This window comes from Lepisma saccharinum, chromosome 25, assembly GCF_977018435.1.
Source record: "Lepisma saccharinum chromosome 25, izLepSacc3.1, whole genome shotgun sequence".
NCBI classification, from domain to species: Eukaryota; Metazoa; Arthropoda; class Insecta; order Zygentoma; family Lepismatidae; genus Lepisma; species Lepisma saccharinum.
Window position 1 is genome coordinate 36078160 of NC_139253.1, and position 18168 is coordinate 36096327.

General features: G+C 37.8%; 1 protein-coding gene across 1 annotated transcript in view; it reads right to left on the reverse strand.

The window, feature by feature from the left end:
- LOC145978833 (heterogeneous nuclear ribonucleoprotein U-like protein 1) overlaps positions 1 to 18168 on the reverse strand; it is a 69765-nt gene that overhangs the window by 46284 nt on the left and 5313 nt on the right. Inside the window, exons 4-5 of the mRNA XM_083111711.1 lie at positions 12969 to 13030; positions 4370 to 4512 (exon numbers count right to left, since the gene is read on the reverse strand). Coding sequence (XP_082967837.1) covers positions 4370 to 4512; positions 12969 to 13030 — 205 coding nt within the window. The remainder of the gene's footprint in view (positions 1 to 4369; positions 4513 to 12968; positions 13031 to 18168) is intronic.

An 18168-nucleotide genomic window follows, 5' to 3' on the forward strand; every position in this document is an offset into this window, starting at 1 on the left:
TATTTCAATAATGTCAAAATGTTAACAGCTACTGAAAAAAACGAGACAAAAGAGCACTAATTCCTCCCAATGTTGGAAGTGGAAGCAGTTTTTTAAGTTGAATATTAAGTCACATACAATCTGTTAAAAATATGATAAGTATTGACAAGATCCAATACACAGTGGAACCTCTATTTTATATTCCCGGATATTACATTTTACCATATTATACATTCAATCTTGATGGTCCCCCAACATAGCAGAATGTTATAAAGTTCTCCTTGGTCCTCTGAAAAATCATAAAATCAAGGTTCCACTGTATTCCTTATGGAGAGGCAACTTCAAGTTATGTCTAATCAAATGGCCATTTTGACTTTTCCAACTGCTCATAAATCTTGAGCTGTTCTGTTTTGGTTCACATGTATTTCTATGCCATCAGTAGTTTGGTATTCCAAAGAGAGCCAAGTAAAATAATACTCCCACAACCATCCAGCGCGGACACACCTCTTTCCCAAGCTCACCAAGTTTCACGGATATATCTTGAGTAACTCGCTTACGTCTTATATAGTTTTTCACTTACATGAAATTTTGAAATTTCATATTTCCACGTTACACAATATATTGGATATATCCTATTAATTTCAAAGACTGTCTTCATTCACTAAGGGTACGCGGAAATACGAAATTTCACGTAAGTGTTAACTGCATTTACCGCATTCATCATGAATAGCAAATGTAGGTACTCCTTAAGGTTTGCATAACCACTTTTGTAGATCCAAAATAATATATCGTTATTTTTAAGTGGTTTCATTTTATCAACCCCCCCACCTCCCACACACATTTCATCCTTTCCCATAACTTCTCAAGGCAAGATGACCACACACACACACACATATATATACAACTTTACATGAAAATGGAAGAAAAAACTAGGAAAAAGAAGAAAGGATACGGATGCACAAAAAGAGGGGAATAAATTTGTGTGTGCCCCAAACAGAAGGAAGATGGGAGAAACAGAAGAGAACATCTGTGAAAAGTATGGTCCACAAGTCTTCGAAATACCAAAAAGGCATTGAGAAATGGCTTAATGAGTCCAAAGGAGAGAAGGAGAGTGATGAATTAGCAATGACAGGGGTATATGGAGTAGAATGTGGCGGATATAGAACCAAATACATAGTGACCGGAAGAAGTATCAATGAGAGAATTAAGGAACATCGAAAGAGAAAGATCCAAGAAGAGCACCAAGTGAGCACATGTTGAGATATTGGCACAGGATCAAGTACAAATGAGAGAGGATGAGAAATGAACAAGAATGAAGGGAAAATTCGGAACAAAATGGGTAGAGCTAATAAAGCATGTGAAAAGTAAATTGGTTAAGTTTCCAGAGCCACATTTAATTTTCGGAACAAAAGTGGAAGATTTTAACTTGCCAAACCAGATAAAGGGAAGGGTGAAGGCCAGTGTCATCAGGAGGAGGAGGGCAGGGGCAACCTGAAAAGGTCACAGGATGAAGGGGAGGGAAAGAAACAAGGACATTGCTTATAAGTAGAGTTGCAAAAAAGCCAGCTTTTTGAATAGACTGTTTCTTTTTTTTCCCCGATAAAAAGCCAGCTTTTTTGGGGGGGGAAAACACCCGGAAAATTTGGCTTTTTGCCAATTAGAACTAACCTATTTCACTTGAAGTTACTGTTATGAGTTTACAGGTTTGAAGTGACATATTTTACAACTAGCTAAAAGAAATTTACATGATGTAGCAGCCAGCAGCCAAGAGAGACATATTAGCCAATCCCAGTAGACACATATTGCATAACTGTTGATACAATTTTAATCCTAGCTTAACGAGAAGGGAAAGGGGGGGGCTTGTAGGCCCACCATTTCTTATTTTTTAATTTTTCAACGGCTTGAAAATACATACATTGTTTCCTAGGATGTTCCCAATATTTAATTAATACTTTTGTTCATAAAAACAAATGTAATGTAATCAGGAGGAAAAATGCACTTTGTGCGCATACTAGGCACCATCTTTGATTGTGTCTCATTCGAGACACTCATGGCAGTGACAGTGTACAATTGGTTGGTAATGATAGTAACTATTGTAATTATTATATTTAATAAACAACTGCACTTCTACAAACTAACAAGCATTAATAACAAAATATTATGAATTCTGTGAGTTTTAATGAATGATAAAATATATGTGAGGAACTCGTGCAATAATTGGTTAATATTTTTTATTATTGATAGTAATTTTTGTAATTATTATAATTAATAAATAACTGCACATATACAGGGTATACACAAATGAATGGTGCGGTTATAAATGTCAATAAAAATTTTATATTTCAACTTATGTGGTTGCAGCAAACACTGTTAGAGGGGGAAACTGTCTGAGATTTTGATATGGAAGTTAAAATTACAATCTCTTTGATACGCTGATTCCAAATATGGCCTCATCATGTAAGGACTTTCCACAAAAAAATCACATTCTTTCTTGCCCCTTCATTCTCCAGATCTTAGGCTGTGAGATTTCTTTCTATTTAGGTTTATTAAAGACAGGATTTATGCACAACCAATGCCAACTTCCATCCAGCAATTTCGTGATCGGATAATGCAGGACATTAAAGTGGACGTTACACCGTGTCTGGAATGGCTTTGATTACCACCTTGATGTGTGTTGTGTGACCAGGGGAGCCCACATTGAAGGATTGTAATTTTAACTCTCAAATCAAATACTGGGACAGTTTCCACCTCTCTGTTTTCTGCAACCACGTAACTTGAAAAACAATTTTTTTATTGATAAGCACACCATTCATTTCTGTATACCCTGTTTAATCAGCAAAGGAAGCAGTGATTCAATATTAAAATGTTTTCTTGAATTTTAGTGATAAAATAATGTGTGGGCTTGTGAGCCGCCTTCCGGTACGTAAGTTTCTCGTATGGCATGGGTAAGCAAGCTAGGGTTAAAACTAAACATGTAGTCTTCATGAGCACATCTGACCATGAAATGGACTTATAACAAGCTTTTACATGTTTGTCTCAATTTCAATGTTGTCATAAAATATGAAACAAATGTTAATATCAAAATATTCGATGTTTCGGTACAATTAAAAATCTTTACTGTTTGAGATGGAAGCGACAAGTGGCTCTTGGAAACAACGCTTTAGAAGTAAATGCAACATTTCGAACCGAAGCAACATAAGCTGCAATAGTCGCTCGTCACTTGGCCTGTACAGTTTTCTCAGTCAACTTTCAGACCGAAGCAACAAGTGACACGTCACTTGGAAGCAAACCCTCAGTAATTCATTCAACCTTTTGAACCGAAATGCGACAAAGAGCTAAAGATGTCACTTGCATGTTGCTCGGACTACACTGTTTTCGCAATGGCGCGCATCGTGCCGCTTCGGTCTGTTGTTCTTGTATGCAGGAAAAACGTTTTGCTTTATTCTGAAGGAGACTGCGTCGCTTGTCATCTGTTACTTCAGTCTGAAAGCTCCTTCATTGGCACACATCATCCACCCTCGGTCTTCTTTGTACTTGCTTGGTGGATGCTTGCTTACAGACTGAAGAGGTCCATGTCACTTGGTGAAATTGTTTGGATCAGGGCATTGACTTGTAAGAAATAAATTACTGGGCTGTGGTCTCACAAAGGTTGAGAACCACTGCACCAAAAAGCCAAAATGCATCACTAGTTGCTCCATGACCAGGTTTAGTGGCCATTTAATCAAATTATACATTATGTACTGGAAAGCCAGAACAAAAATATATTTTACTGAACACAAAATTTAATGTAGAGATCTGATACTAGATTTTCAAATTATAGAGCAGTATTTTCTTTTTTGCATCATGTACATGTTCATATAACAAATTGAAACATTGAAAATCATATCATATATACTATTAGGTTCTATTAAAAACACACAAACTACTTTAGTTATGTGAATATGTTTGTACTCCATAGATATATTTAATAAGCCTACCAAATCAAAAAACCCAGCTTCCTTGAAAACACTGTTAATGTCGAGCTACGAATTTCATATTGTAAATTGTATTTTATATTTAGAAATGAGTGACTATTTTACAGTAAGGAGATAAACGAAAACCATGGAAGAGGTAAAATACTGCCAACTCCCGTATTTCCATTGATTTGAGACACTTGTGAAAAAAGCCGAAAAACACCCAACAAAAAAAATGTTTTTTTTCCCGACCACTTCCAACTCTACTTATAAGTGTAATGACAAGCCATGTAAAGTTGTGGTGTGTGTGTGGTTATCTTGGCTTGAGAAAATTCTGGGAAACCAGGACAAAACACAGCATGAAAAAAAACACTTAAAATAACAGTATATTATTCTGCACCAATTAAGAAATGTAGGTAATATGGATCAGAACTCACCTTTACTTCAAAGAAAACCTTTCCAGTGGTGAAGCCATATGTCGCACGAGCACCGGCCCAAATGAAACCAAATCCCTGTTCATGCATTGGAGTCGCTGTTGTGAAGTTCTGTTTGTCAATGACCAGATTCAAATCTGAATCATCTGAAAGTAAAGAGCACGCATATGAGAACAAGGAGCATAGAAAATTTTAAACATATTTAATTATGTTGTGTGTATTACATAGCAGTACAACCAAAACTGGAAATATATTTGTTATACATTGGAAACTGGACACTGTATTCTCAGAAGCTGTTGATATGGACATATCAGTATATTAGTAATATAGTGAAAGATAATTAAAATGATAAAATTAAGTACACGAAGAAAGAAAAGGAATACTATATACATAGGTTGCTATTTATGTATCCGGAATCGGCAACACTAATGTTGCTAGGTAACATCTAATATATACATCGTACAGTTGGACATTTCTATGGTATATGTACCCAGAACGTTGTGCTTACGGATGCTATTTTTGTTTGTTACAGGGACTTGAAAATTTCATCGGAGGCCAACAATGGAATTAACTCTAGAACATTTTCGGGCATTGATTTTCTACGACTTTTGGCGATGAAGCACCATCTAAAAGCACTGTATATCACAGGTTTAGTGAATTCAGTCGTGGCAGTCGTTCGCTCACGGACGAATCTGAGAAGGCGATCCAAAATCATCTGTTGTGCCAGAAAACATTGATGCTGTGCGAGAACTGATAATGCAAGATCGTCATGTGAGATTAAGACATCCCTGGGCATTAGTATGACTAGCATACATAAGATATTGCATGGACATTTAGCCGTGAAGAAGATTTGTTCAGGTTGGATCCTGCATAATTTGACAATCGCTCAAAAAAAAAAAAAAAAAAAAGGCTCGTGTTGATTGGTGCAAACAAATACTCACAAAATACAATTGTGGCGCTTCCAAAAGCCATGTATCATGCATCTACACAGGTTACGAATCTTGGATCTATGCATATGAGCCCGAAAGCACACAGCAGTCGACAGTGTGGGTGTTCCAAGATGAGCCAAACCCAACAAAAGTTGTTCGTGCAAGAAGCACTTGGAAGCAAATGGTTGCCTGTTTTTTCGGGAAAAATGGACATGTGGCTACAGTGCCACTAGAGAATAGTAGAACCATCAATTCTGAATGGTACACAACCATTTATTTGCCAGAAGTCTTTGGGGAAATCAGAAAAAACAACCAGTGATACAGGATCAATCTTCACCATGACAATGTGAGTGGTCACACATCGGTCCAAACAACTCCGTATTTGAATGATGAAAAGATTGAATTGATGGGTCATCCGCCGTATAGCCCTGATTTAACACCCAAAGATTTATTTTTGTTCCCGTACGTCAAGAATAAGCTACGTGAAGAAGTGATTGATGCGTTCAAAATGCATGTTTTCAAGATACCTCAATCGGAATGGACAAAGTGCTATGAGAATTGGTTCAAACATATGCAAAAATGCATCGATCATCATGGAGAATATTTTGAAAAACAATAAAACCATTTCCAATGATACATATTTTTTTTTGTTTGTTATTCCGGATACATAAATAGCAACCCTCGTATATGCACCAAAGTTTGCTGTATTGCACGGATCTGTTCTTAAGTTCTAAATTGTTATTGTAAATTCACAAAAAAACGAGAAATAGACAGTGAAGGTGCCGGGGGATGGAAGGGGTTGAGCAAGGTTTACCCACTTAATCAGTTTCAGCCAATTCCCTGCAACAATAGGACTTTTATCTCGATCTTATGTTTACTGTAACTCTCATATCCCACTTTATAAGCCTGTTGATGACAAAATTTGCCAGAAGTCTGCTCCGCAAGCCAGGCAACCTCTCCCTTGCTTTTGCAGCAGACTCATTCATTCACCATGCGACCTTGAACTTATCCCTTACGATTGGGGAACAAACACACAATTGCCAAAAGGATGTTGCTTTCTCTAGGGTTTTAACACATTCTAAATGTGTGCTTTATGTGTGTCTATTCTCCCTTCCTCCACAAAAACGTATGTGGACAACTGAGAACATGGCTCAACCACTATTCACACTTTTTTACAGATGCTTTTACGTAATCCTTCCTAGTATACGGGAGAGGGAAAACTTCCCATTCTCCTTGCTTCCCAGGAAAGATGTAAGGGTAACTTGCCAACCCCAGTTATCAGATTTTGGTTTAGGAAGGAGTAAAAAAAGTTTCTAGTTTCTAATCTCACCTCACAAGAGATAATCTGCAACTGCTGTGCAGGGCTATGCAATAATTTCATGAAGCAGCCTTCATTTTAATGCAGTTATCTGCATAGGAAATATTGCTCGTACATCCCTTACAATACAATAATCATCCCCCCTTTCTTTCTGCAACTTGGCTCAGGAATAAGCATGCTGCTGACAAAAAAAAAATGCTGTAGTCCAAATTTTCTCGTCTTCCCTTTTGAACACTAGAGCCAGTGGCATGCCAAAGATTTTCAAGGAGGCTTACATATACAGTTTCATTTTTGCCTGCCCGATTGTATCGTGGTAACATTGTCGCCTTGTAATCAAGGGGTTCTGGTGAAGGCACATAGTGGGTCGGATCCCACTTTAAACTGTAGGCTCAGTCCCGATTAGCCTTATGTGCATAAAACCCCTTTTCAAACTTGCCGCAAGTACACAAACTCATTGTCGTAGAGAGAAGTAAATTGGTTTTGTTTTCCTTTTTCTTAAAGACAGGGCTTTTAGCAGAGGTAAAATTTATACATTGTGCCTCCCCCCCAAAAAAGGTTCCGCAACTTTGGGAGGTTTACGGAGTTTGTAAATTTGCGTAATTAAGGAATTTAGCTTCTAGTGTTGGCTCTATGGGGTGCTGGATGGACCAAATTTTGAAGGAAGTACAACAAAAGCCCCGTGTTGTGAGGATATGTAATGCTCGTGGCGCAATATTGAAAAAAAAATATATTACAGAATTCAGAAATTTTAAGTAATTAAGGAAATTCGCTTCTGTCGGCCCTATGGACGCTGGATGGACCAAATTTTGAGGGAAGCAAGAAAAAAAGACTGCTCTATGAGGATATGTAATGCTTGTACCGTAACTGAAAAAAAATGAAAATTACGGTGTTCAGAAATTTTACGTAATTATGGAAAAATTCTAACTTTGGGCTTTTGCCCCTGCTTCGCCAACTGGACCCTTCATTCCCAGATATTTCTTTTTGTTAAATCTTACATTTAGAATTTAAAATTTTCAAAAAGATACAGTGGTTGAGCAGTTATAGCCTTTTATCTTCAATTTATCCCATAGTAATGAAAGGGACACAAAGTGCTTCTTTCAAATGGCGCTTGCAGAAAGAAAATGCACACGATGTTTAGTATACGGGGGTCACTATTTATATTTTGAGCCTAACAATGAAAAAAACAGGAATTTGGCATTGAAAACTGCTTTATTGTTTTTCGAAGTATTCTCCTTTATGGTCAATACACTTTTGCATTCGTTCGAACCATTTGTCAAAGCAGTTTTTCCAATCTTCTTGAGACACCTCCATAATATGGTTTTTGAACGCATCAACGGCGTCTTCCTCCGACGAAAATCGTTGTCCACGCAATTTATTCTTGACATTCGGGAACAAGAAGAAGTCATTGGGTGCCAAATCAGGACTGTACGGCGGATGACCCATCAATTCGATTTTTTGACTGTTCATAAAGTCGGTTGTTAGACGAGATGTGTGACAGCTGGCATTGTCTTGATGAAGAATGATCTGACGGCGTTTGTTTGTTTTCAGTATTTGACCAAAGACCTCTGGCAAACAAATTGTTGTGTACCATTTAGAGTTGACCGTTCTATGTTCCTCTAAAGGCACAGTTGTCACATGACCAGTTTTCCAGAAAAAACAGGCGACCATTTGTTTTGATATGCTTAGAGCGCGAACAACTTTTTTTGGATTGGGTTCATCTTGAAACACCCATACAGTCGACTGCTGTTTACGTTCCGGCTCATACGCATATATCCATGATTCGTCACCTGTTACAATCTTATATACGTCTTTTGAAGCACCACGATTGTATTTATTGAGCATTTGTTTGCACCAATTGACGCGAGCGTCTTTTTGAGTTTGTCAAATTGTGTGGGATCCAACGAGAACATACCTTTCTCACAGCTAAATGATCATGTAATATTTTATATATGCTTGTGGAACTAATGCTTATGGTTGCCTCAATCTCACAGTATGTCACATGACAATCTTGCAGTATTAGGTTTTGCACAGCATCAATGTTTTCTTGAACAACAACTGATTTTGGACAACCTTCGCGAATCTCGTCGGTGAGCGAATGGCGGCCACGATTAAATTCATTATACCAGCGTTTCACAGTGGCAAAGGATGGGGCTTCATCGCCAAATGTGGAAGTAAGCTGATCGATGCACTCTTGTCTTGATAATCCACGTCGAAAATCGTAAAAAATCATCACACAAAAATGTTCACGAGTTAATTCCATTTTATTGTTGTCGCGCAATATCCAAGGCAACATAAACAACACAAATCAAGCTATTGACAAAACATTTGAAGTACGTTATGGTCAATAGTGCCAGACGATTCCGTGCAAACGTTAAATCGCGCCTAACTTCAATCAGTGTTGCCAAGCCTCAAAATATAAATAGTGACCCTCGTAATCGCTGCTTTTCTTCAGAACCATTAACATGGTAAAACTAAGTCACATTGCTCAAAAATTCGTTTATCTGAGATTTTGTTTTACACAAAAAAAAAAGTTTTGCAACTCCTCTGTTTTCAACAAACCTATTATCTTTAAATGTGACGATAAGACAGAGGAACTCTCCCTCCCCTGCCGGCTGCTCATCACTCCTCCTCCCCTTCTTCAGCTTGTTTGTATTGTTTAGGACAGGCAGGGAAGCATGGCACCAGTGTCTTGTCTGACAGCTTGAAAGATATCAGTATCCAATCTGCTTTAGGCAGATACCATTTAGCCACAGCAATGCAAAGAACAAAAGTAGGATTATTTAGCACAGGTCAATCTGGTTCAAGGGTGAGTGCATTGCCCATTTCATGCCCTCCGATGCAAGCGACATAAATACAATTCGAAGTTGAGTTTGGTGTCATGTTTGCAGCTGATAAGAAAACCTGTATGGGAAGGGGTAGCACATGTTACCATCACAAAAGTCAAACTCCAAGAGCAGCATTCTTTCCAGCGAGTTATAAACTTTAAACTATTTTTCCTTATTGGGACTGAACTCATTGAACGTATAACTCGAAAATCGTATAACTGAATATAATAGCATGCAACATTAGGGGAAATGGCAAAGACTGCCAAAAAAAAAAAAATAATTGCAATTTTATGCAAAATATTGTCCGCATTATTGTCTGTTGCATGACAAAACATAAAGAAAGGATCATTTCTTTCTTCTTCACACTGCTGATAAAAGTTTCCTCTTCCACAGGTGCGTTATCTTTCAAATGCAGAGGATTTTCTCTTCCACCACCTGATGCTTGAACTTCCACTCCTTGTTTTTAGCCTGCAGCTGGCACCAGTGTTTAGTCTAGGGTCTGCAAAGCTCTCCCTTGCTGATAACAGCAATGACTCATCCAACCCATCCACGTTTTGAATCTCCCAAAGTTGTTTTTATTTGAAGATAATGAATTAGATTGATCTCCAGAAAGAAAAACAAGAGTTAAAACAACTTCATGTTCTGCACCTTCTGATAAGCTATTTTGCACCCGACACAAAAATAAATTTCTTAAACACTCAGAGCAGTGTTGGAAGGAAATGCACACAATATAATCGGCGCTTTTCTTCAGAACCATTCATGTGAAAAAAAGTGCTCAATGTAGAAATCGACGCTGAGACCGAAAAAAAAACCAACACATTATTCAAGGGGAAAACTTTTGGAGGAGTGGGTGTTTTTGACATCGAGAATATTCCTACGACATTAACGTGATAGTAAATAACGATCTCCCGTCATGATACCTGAAAAGAGCATTTAACAAAGCTTGTTTTGAGGTCATTTTATGCCGATGGGCTAATCGAGACTAAATATACAGTTTAAAGTGAAATGCAATTCCAAAAAAGAATGATTAACATACAGTGCAAACAGATCGCGCTTTTCCTTTTTCAGGCAGGATTTCGATGCAAGTCTGGGATGGCTTGGACTCCCTCGAACGGGGGAGGGGGATGAATATGAAGTTTGTTGAAGCAAAGAAAACGTGATTTTTTACCATGTATTTTTCACAGCTGAACCAGAACGAAATTTACAGCCCAGCTTCTTTTTTTTATTTTGCCTAGCACCAAGAAAGGTTGTGTTGTGCCTCCAAAGAGATCTTATCATACCATTTAATACTCTTACAGACAATGCTCTAGTAGACCCGTATAAAATCCAACATTCATTCTGCCTGATTATCTCCAGACTTTTGCTGGTGCCAGTGTGACTGGTGTCAAGATTCTTAGTTTTGCTTGCAATAAACGATTGTTTGCCTTTTCATTGAGATCAGAGCAAACTGGTTTCTCATGAACTAGAATTGTAAGAATTTCGACTGAGCACAATTAAAAGAAAATAACATTTTCACAAAAGAGGATTTTAAATAATGTTTTTGTGTTCTATTTTTCTTCCCCCACCAAGTCTTGTGCATAACAGGTTGTATAACTATGCAGGATAAATGGTGTTACCATCTCCTAGGAATCTTCAGTGTCCATTGCAGCTGAAAATTGGTATAACGACCCTTATCCCGAGAACTGTGAAAAGTCGTATCGAAAGTTGACTGTATACCCTTTTTTTGTACCGAAATCCTGACCTCTTATTCACCATAAACATGTAAAAATTTACCATAAATACTTCTATAAATAATCACCTGTCTATTTTCTTATTTCTTATTGAATGTACAAGTGTTATTCATATAACCTGGTCTTGTAAAGAAAATGTCTAAACCTGTTTACTCTCCAAAGAGAATAGCCATTTTAATCATCTGGTTTATGTAATTACACACTGTGAAACCTCCATTTTATGTTTTCCATGGGACCCATGTGCTAAACTTAAAATTTGCACAATCTGCCCTTTGAACTGAAAATAAACCTGTTATGCATGAGTAGTGTAACAGTTGGGCTGAAAAGTTCATAGGCTGACTCATAGATGGCGTTACTAGAATTAAATCCATGTGATTTTTACTTAGTACTAACCTTCAAAAGATACGTGTATAAATTTCACAGCTGCCGGATAATTAGTTCGTGAGATATAGCATTGTGAGTGAAGCAGCTTTTGTTATTGTGAAAAAATGGAGAAAAAAGAATTTCGTGTGTTAATAAAGCATTGCTTTTTGGCGGAAAAAAATATTGTTGAAGCCAAGGCTTGGCTTGATAAACATTATTCGGACTCTGCACCAGGAAAATCAACCGCTGAGAAGTGGTTTGCTAAATTTAAACGAGGCGAAATGAGCATCGAAGACGATGCACGCAATGGACGCCCCAAAGAGGCTGTTACCGACGAAAGCATCAAAAAAGTCCACAAAATAATTTTAAATGATCGTAAAGTGAAGTTGATCGAGATAGCTGAGACTTTAAAAATATCATAGGAACGTGTTGGACATATTGTGCATGAATATTTGAACATGCGAAAGCTGTGTGCAAAATGGGTGACGCGCGTGCTCACAATCGATCAAAAGCAACAACGTTTTGATGATTCGGAGCAATGTTTAGCGATATTCAACCGTAATAAACACGAATTTTTCTGTCGATATATTACAATGGATGAAACATGGCTCCATAACTACACTCCAGAGTCCAATCGACAGTCAGCCGAGTGGACTGCACGTGATGAACCAAATCCAAAGCGTGGAAAGACGCAACAGTCGGCTGGCAAGGTTATGGCATCAGTATTCTGGGATGTGCATGGTATTATATTCATCGATTACCTCAAAAAGGGCCAGACCATCAACAGCGATTATTACATAGCGTTGTTGGAGCATTTAAAGGATGAAATCACGAAAAAACGGCCCCATTTGAAGAAGAAAAAAGTGCTGTTTCATCAAGACAATGCACCGTGTCACAAATCAATGAAAACGATGGCAAAATTATATGAATTAGACTACGAATTGCTTCCCCATCCACCATATTCTCCAGATCTGGCCCCCAGTGACTTTTTCCTGTTTGCAGACCTTAAAAGAATGCTCGCTGGAAAGAAATTTAGCACTGATGAAGAGGTAATCGCCGAAACTGAGGCCTATTTTGAGGCTAAAGAGAAATCGTACTATAAAAATGGCATCGAAAAATTGTATGACCGCTATAATCGTTGTATCGCCCTCGAAGGCAACTATATTGAATAATAAAATCGAATGTTGTCAAAAAAATATTTTTTACTATGTTTGCCTACGAACTTTTCAGCCCAACTGTTACATGCCCATTGGCACACATGCAGAACCTCAACTAAGAAAAAGTACTCAAGTAAGGATTGAATCACTAATTCTGAAAATTTCGTGCATATTATTGCAAAAAGCTGATAGGACCTCGCACATATAATTACACTGGAAGAATTTGCTAACATCTGCAGACATTATTCCTTTAGAATATTAAACGCAAGTGAATACTCACACCAGCCAAGTACAACAGCTGATTCATCCAGTTCAGGTTCATCTTCTTTCCTTTCTGGACTCCTAATGAAAAATAAAATGATATGCATTAATGAAGTAAAAACCAATACATTACATCTATTAGTATTACCAGGGTGGCTACAAACAAGCAGAAATGAAATTCCCTGACTTTTCCAGGTTTTCCAGGACACAATTTACATTTTTCCCTGACAATTACAAACTAAACAAAATCGATGTTTTTGCAAATGGAAATAATAAACTCATACAGATCCACGTATGGTTTTGTTAAGTACCAATATTATCTTATATGAAATTGACTTAATTTCTCTATTCTCTATGATTTGAATTCAAACTGCAAAATAGTGAATTTGGAAAATTATTACAATTCACAAGCTAGGGAAGGATTACGGAATTTTGTCATATGCAGTAAGTTTAAAACAAAATACTTCATTATTTTTAAAGTTACGACTAAATGAGATAAGAGTGAAGAGAGATTGATTAAGAAATACAATTTGTAATTTATCAGTCTCCTTATACATTCTCGGTATTATATATTAATATTTTCACTGAGGTTTGGAGCCCTCTGCTTGCAAAAACCATGAGTGTGGACTCATTTTTCAATGCATAAAGCTACTTCTCTTTTCTCTGTAAAGCAAACAACTTAACTCTTGCATATAAGTGAAACAATTGAATCGATCAAAATCAAGTGTCATATTTCCTTACATTATCAATGGGATTTCTGCTTCAGTACAGCATATCCAAGTGAAGTACTGTGAAACTGACAACATGCAGTTATACCATTAATGCTGATGAAAAGGGTATGTAGGTATTAGAAATTTAACGCAAGGAATTTATAGAATTGCATTGTATAGGTACCTGATTTAGCTAACTACACATTAAAACACTAATAATAAAAGCTTATGAAAGTTCATATACGAGGGGCATCCTGAAAAAAGCTCCAATGGTGTATATACACAGCACTAGTGGTCGGAGAGCGACACACACATGCAGGCAGGAAGAAGTGGTATGTAGCTGTAATCTGGTACAGTTGCAATGCAGCAGTTTTAGGACAGTTCTAGGTTAATAAAGATTGCAGCTCTCACACAGTCTCCCACCGACTGCGATGTAGCCTACATTGCACGCTCAGAATTTGGCACAGAGCCACCAGCAATCGTGTGAGGTGTGCAGACCGGACGTCGTGAGTGAAAGTATGGTCAGACGATGGTGCAGGCAATTCACGAAGGCCAATCGAATGTGCACAACCCCATACAACTGAGTACACACAGGCCCTTTGCATCACTTCAGGTGAGAGATCTTGGACCACTCCCTGTACAGCCCTGGCCTTGAATGTACCGACTTTCATCTCTTTGCTTTAGTGAAGAGGTTTCTGGCAGGGCAAGGATTTGACAGCTACACTGCGGTAGAGATAGTTCCAGTCTTTGCTGTCAGACACATATACCATGGACATACAAAATTTAGTGCCATGCTACGACAAATGCCAGAACAACGGTGGTGATTATGCCGAAAATTAGGTTATGACTCACTGTTACTAATGCAATAAATTACAACTGATATTCTTGTTTTATTTATACCTAATCGGCAGACTCTTTGATATTTTGTTATTTTTATTTAAATTGGAGTATTTTCTTATTTTTTTACTTTTTACTATACGGTGTTATTTTTCCCAAAATTCAAATTTTCATTTTAGCGCATTTTCTGGCAATTATCTGAAATTATACCTTCATGGTGTTTTAAAAACTACTGTTTCAAATTGTAAGTCACATGGCTTACGTCTCTTCGTGAGAGTTTGATATCTTGAAAGTTATTTTGGGAAAGTTATTTTCCATACCCCTTGTTTAATTTTAAGGTAAGAATTTTAGATAATGAAATTTTCCCCGTATATACTGAAGGGTGCATAATGACCATAAGTGGCGACGCACCCAAAAAATTAAAATCAATCAAACTCACGTGACAGATACCGATATATTATGGCACCAAAAATTGGCATTATCTTTTTTTCACTTGTTAGTGTTACGTTTCCCAAAATTCGCATTTTTGTTTTAGAACATTTATCTGCCAGATATACCGAAACTTAATACTCCATTGTGATTTTAAACTATTATTTCAAATTGTAGGTCACATGGTCTACATACTTTCGTGACAGTTTGATATGTTGGAACAGATTTTTGAGGAAGTAAAAGTAAAGTGCTCCCCTGCACTTTTCCATGAAGGTGTATAGGGGTGTGGAGTTAGGGTCTCACACTTTCTTGATCACGGTCGAAGGTGGGGGTGATGTGATCAGCACCACGCTCCTGGCTACTTTATCCCTCAAAGTATCCTCAAGGTACCAGCTTCATATGATGCTGGGTGGGTGCCGGAGCAGTTTGAATAGGTGGAAAACATCCCGGTTCTCCACTGCAGGGGATCGACCCCGGGTCTCTCGCATAGTAGTCAGATGCCCTAATGACTGAGCTCCATTATTACTCGCTCGACAAATGCCGATGGTGCGCACTTAGCTTGGTAATTCAAAACATATCTCGTGCGACAAATACGAAGATGTGGCTCTTGTGTGACGGTAGATACGCACTCGATCTCCTGTTAGAACCCTGCCACTTTGCTCTGTGATGCAAATGGTTTCGATAGAAGTTGAAAAAATCGTTGGAAATACATGATTTAATGTGGCTGTCGGAATTATTTCATGTACGTATAAGTATAACTATAGTTTACTCTTGAGTAAAATGTTGGAAAACTTGCATGTTCTATGTACACAAACATGGCCTAGAAAAGACAAGAATGTTTCGTTGTTTTACGACATTTCTTTAAAAAAAATCGCTAAAAACATCATCAATTCGCATTTTATGCCAAATTCGCATTATTTCGATATTTCGAAAGGCCAAAAATGTGTCCAAACATCACTGCACATTCCTCAAAATTCGCAGCAATTACCAGTTTTCACGGTTTTGGCGTTTACGGTTCCCTACTAATCGGAAATTACTTTCTGGCCACCCCTTGTATAAATCAGTAGATGGAAAGTGAAAATTTAGCAGGGCTGGCAGAGAAAAGTCAATTCTTGAAGAAAGTGATTTGCTTTTATGATTGAATGATTTGAGTAAATATATTAAAATATTTACGTTTTTATTATTAGTATTTTATTTCATAATATTGGACATTAACCTTACTCAGTGAGAGATTAATGACCATCTCTCAAGAGTTCAAACAGACAGGACAGAGAGTGGCGTTAATTTCATTGCAATACTAGTGTTGCAGTAAATTTGAGGTTGCGAGCATGCACTTGCCAATTTTTATAACGTTCACCAATGCAGATTTATGTTTCACTTTTTCGTGATAGTATTCAATATATATCCCATTTGGTTGGATTCTTCTTGATATCTAATAATAGTGCAATGCCATTGTAAACGTATGTTAACTTGTGCGAAACCAGTAATACGTCAGGATGATGAAAGAAAACCTTCGTAAGCACTGCTACATTAAATAAGGTGAAGTGAGCCAGAAGAGTAATAAAATTCCAGCAGCATATTTTCAGTGTAAAGCTCTTCTTGTTTATACATGCGATTTTTGTTGGATGTTGCAGTCCATGCAATTTCTGTCGCATGTTGTAGTGAGATACTTTGTCAGGTGGCGATATTCGACAAAAATAGTATGTATCAATAGAACCTATTTTTTTCCCATGTTCCTTCAGTTTGCCCAACAAAATGCCTTACTATCGGACGACGCCATCCACTCTTATCCCCTCCATCTGTTGACAAGACCCCTTACTACTCCCATACGGACAGAAAAATGATAATTCAATGCATTTTCCACGTAATATTTAGAGGCTAAACTATACCATATGGTATCATCAGAGTAAGGTCGTACTGCCCCGATGATACCATATGGTATCATCGTGCTGATTATGAAATGAATGTGCTTTTTGGATCTTCATACTCTTATATTTGGGTGGAACTCGGACACAGGTCTGGAGCAAGCCTGAGAAATTCATATTGATGACCAACCTCTCCGCAACATATCAATGCCACATTTCCGAACAGAGTTTCACATTTTGGCTCATTATTCAACTTGTATGACACCCAGGAACATGAAACATGTTTCAATCAATCTCTTTGGAAACGTCCATTCCTTGAAGAGAATACTAAGGTTTGCGCCTTCTTCCCCAAAATAGCGGGAGAAGAGGGGCAAACTCCAGATTTTTACGTTTTTTTAAAATTGAAATTCGGTGGTCGCGCCCCCCAAACCCTTCCTCGGTTCGGCGTTCTGAATTGTACACGGTTGCATGCTCTGATGTTTTAGCTGAAAAACAAAACTTATCCGAAGTAGATTGCTCCGATAGTGCCCAAGTTGTAACAATTTTCCTCCAAAAATGCAAATTACCTATTTTTCGTAAAAAACAAAACAAAAAAAAAACACATTTTGGCTTATTATTCGACTTGTATGGCACCCAAGAACATAAAATATGTTTCATTCTCTTGAGAAATGTCCATTCTTTGGAAAGAATACTAAAATTTGCGCCTTATCCCCAAAATAGTGGGAGAAGAGGGGGCAAATTCCAGATTTAATTATTTTCATTGACATTCGGGGGACGTGCCCCCAAGCCCCCTTCCTCGGTCCAGCGTTCTGAATTGTGCACGGTTGCATGCTCTGATGTTTTATCTGAAAGACAAAACTTATCCGAAGTAGATTGCTCCCATGGTGCCCGAGTTATAACAATTTTCCTCCAAAAATGCAAATTACCTATTTATCGTAAAAAAATCACATTTTGACTTATTATTCAACTTATATGGCACACAAGAACATGAAATATGTTTCATTCTCTTGAGAAATGTCCATTCTTTGAAAAGAATACTAGTTCGCGACCTCTCCCCAAAATAGCGAGGCAACAAGGGGAAAACTACAGATTTTTACGTTGTTTTTTTCCATTGAAATTCGGGGGTCGTGCCCCCAAGCCCCCTTCCTCGGTCCGGCATTCTGAATTGTACACGGTTGCATGCGCTGATGTTTTAGCTGCAAAACAAAACTTATCCGAAGTAGATTGCTCCCATAGTGCCCGAGTTATAACAATTTTCCTCCAAAGAGTGTTCGAATTTAAAATTTCCACCGAGAAGCCCTGGCGAGAGAAATTTCTCTCTCTCTCTCTCCTCCTGCCATCACTGTTTCTGGCGCCGTGGTTGTGTTGTGCATAAAAG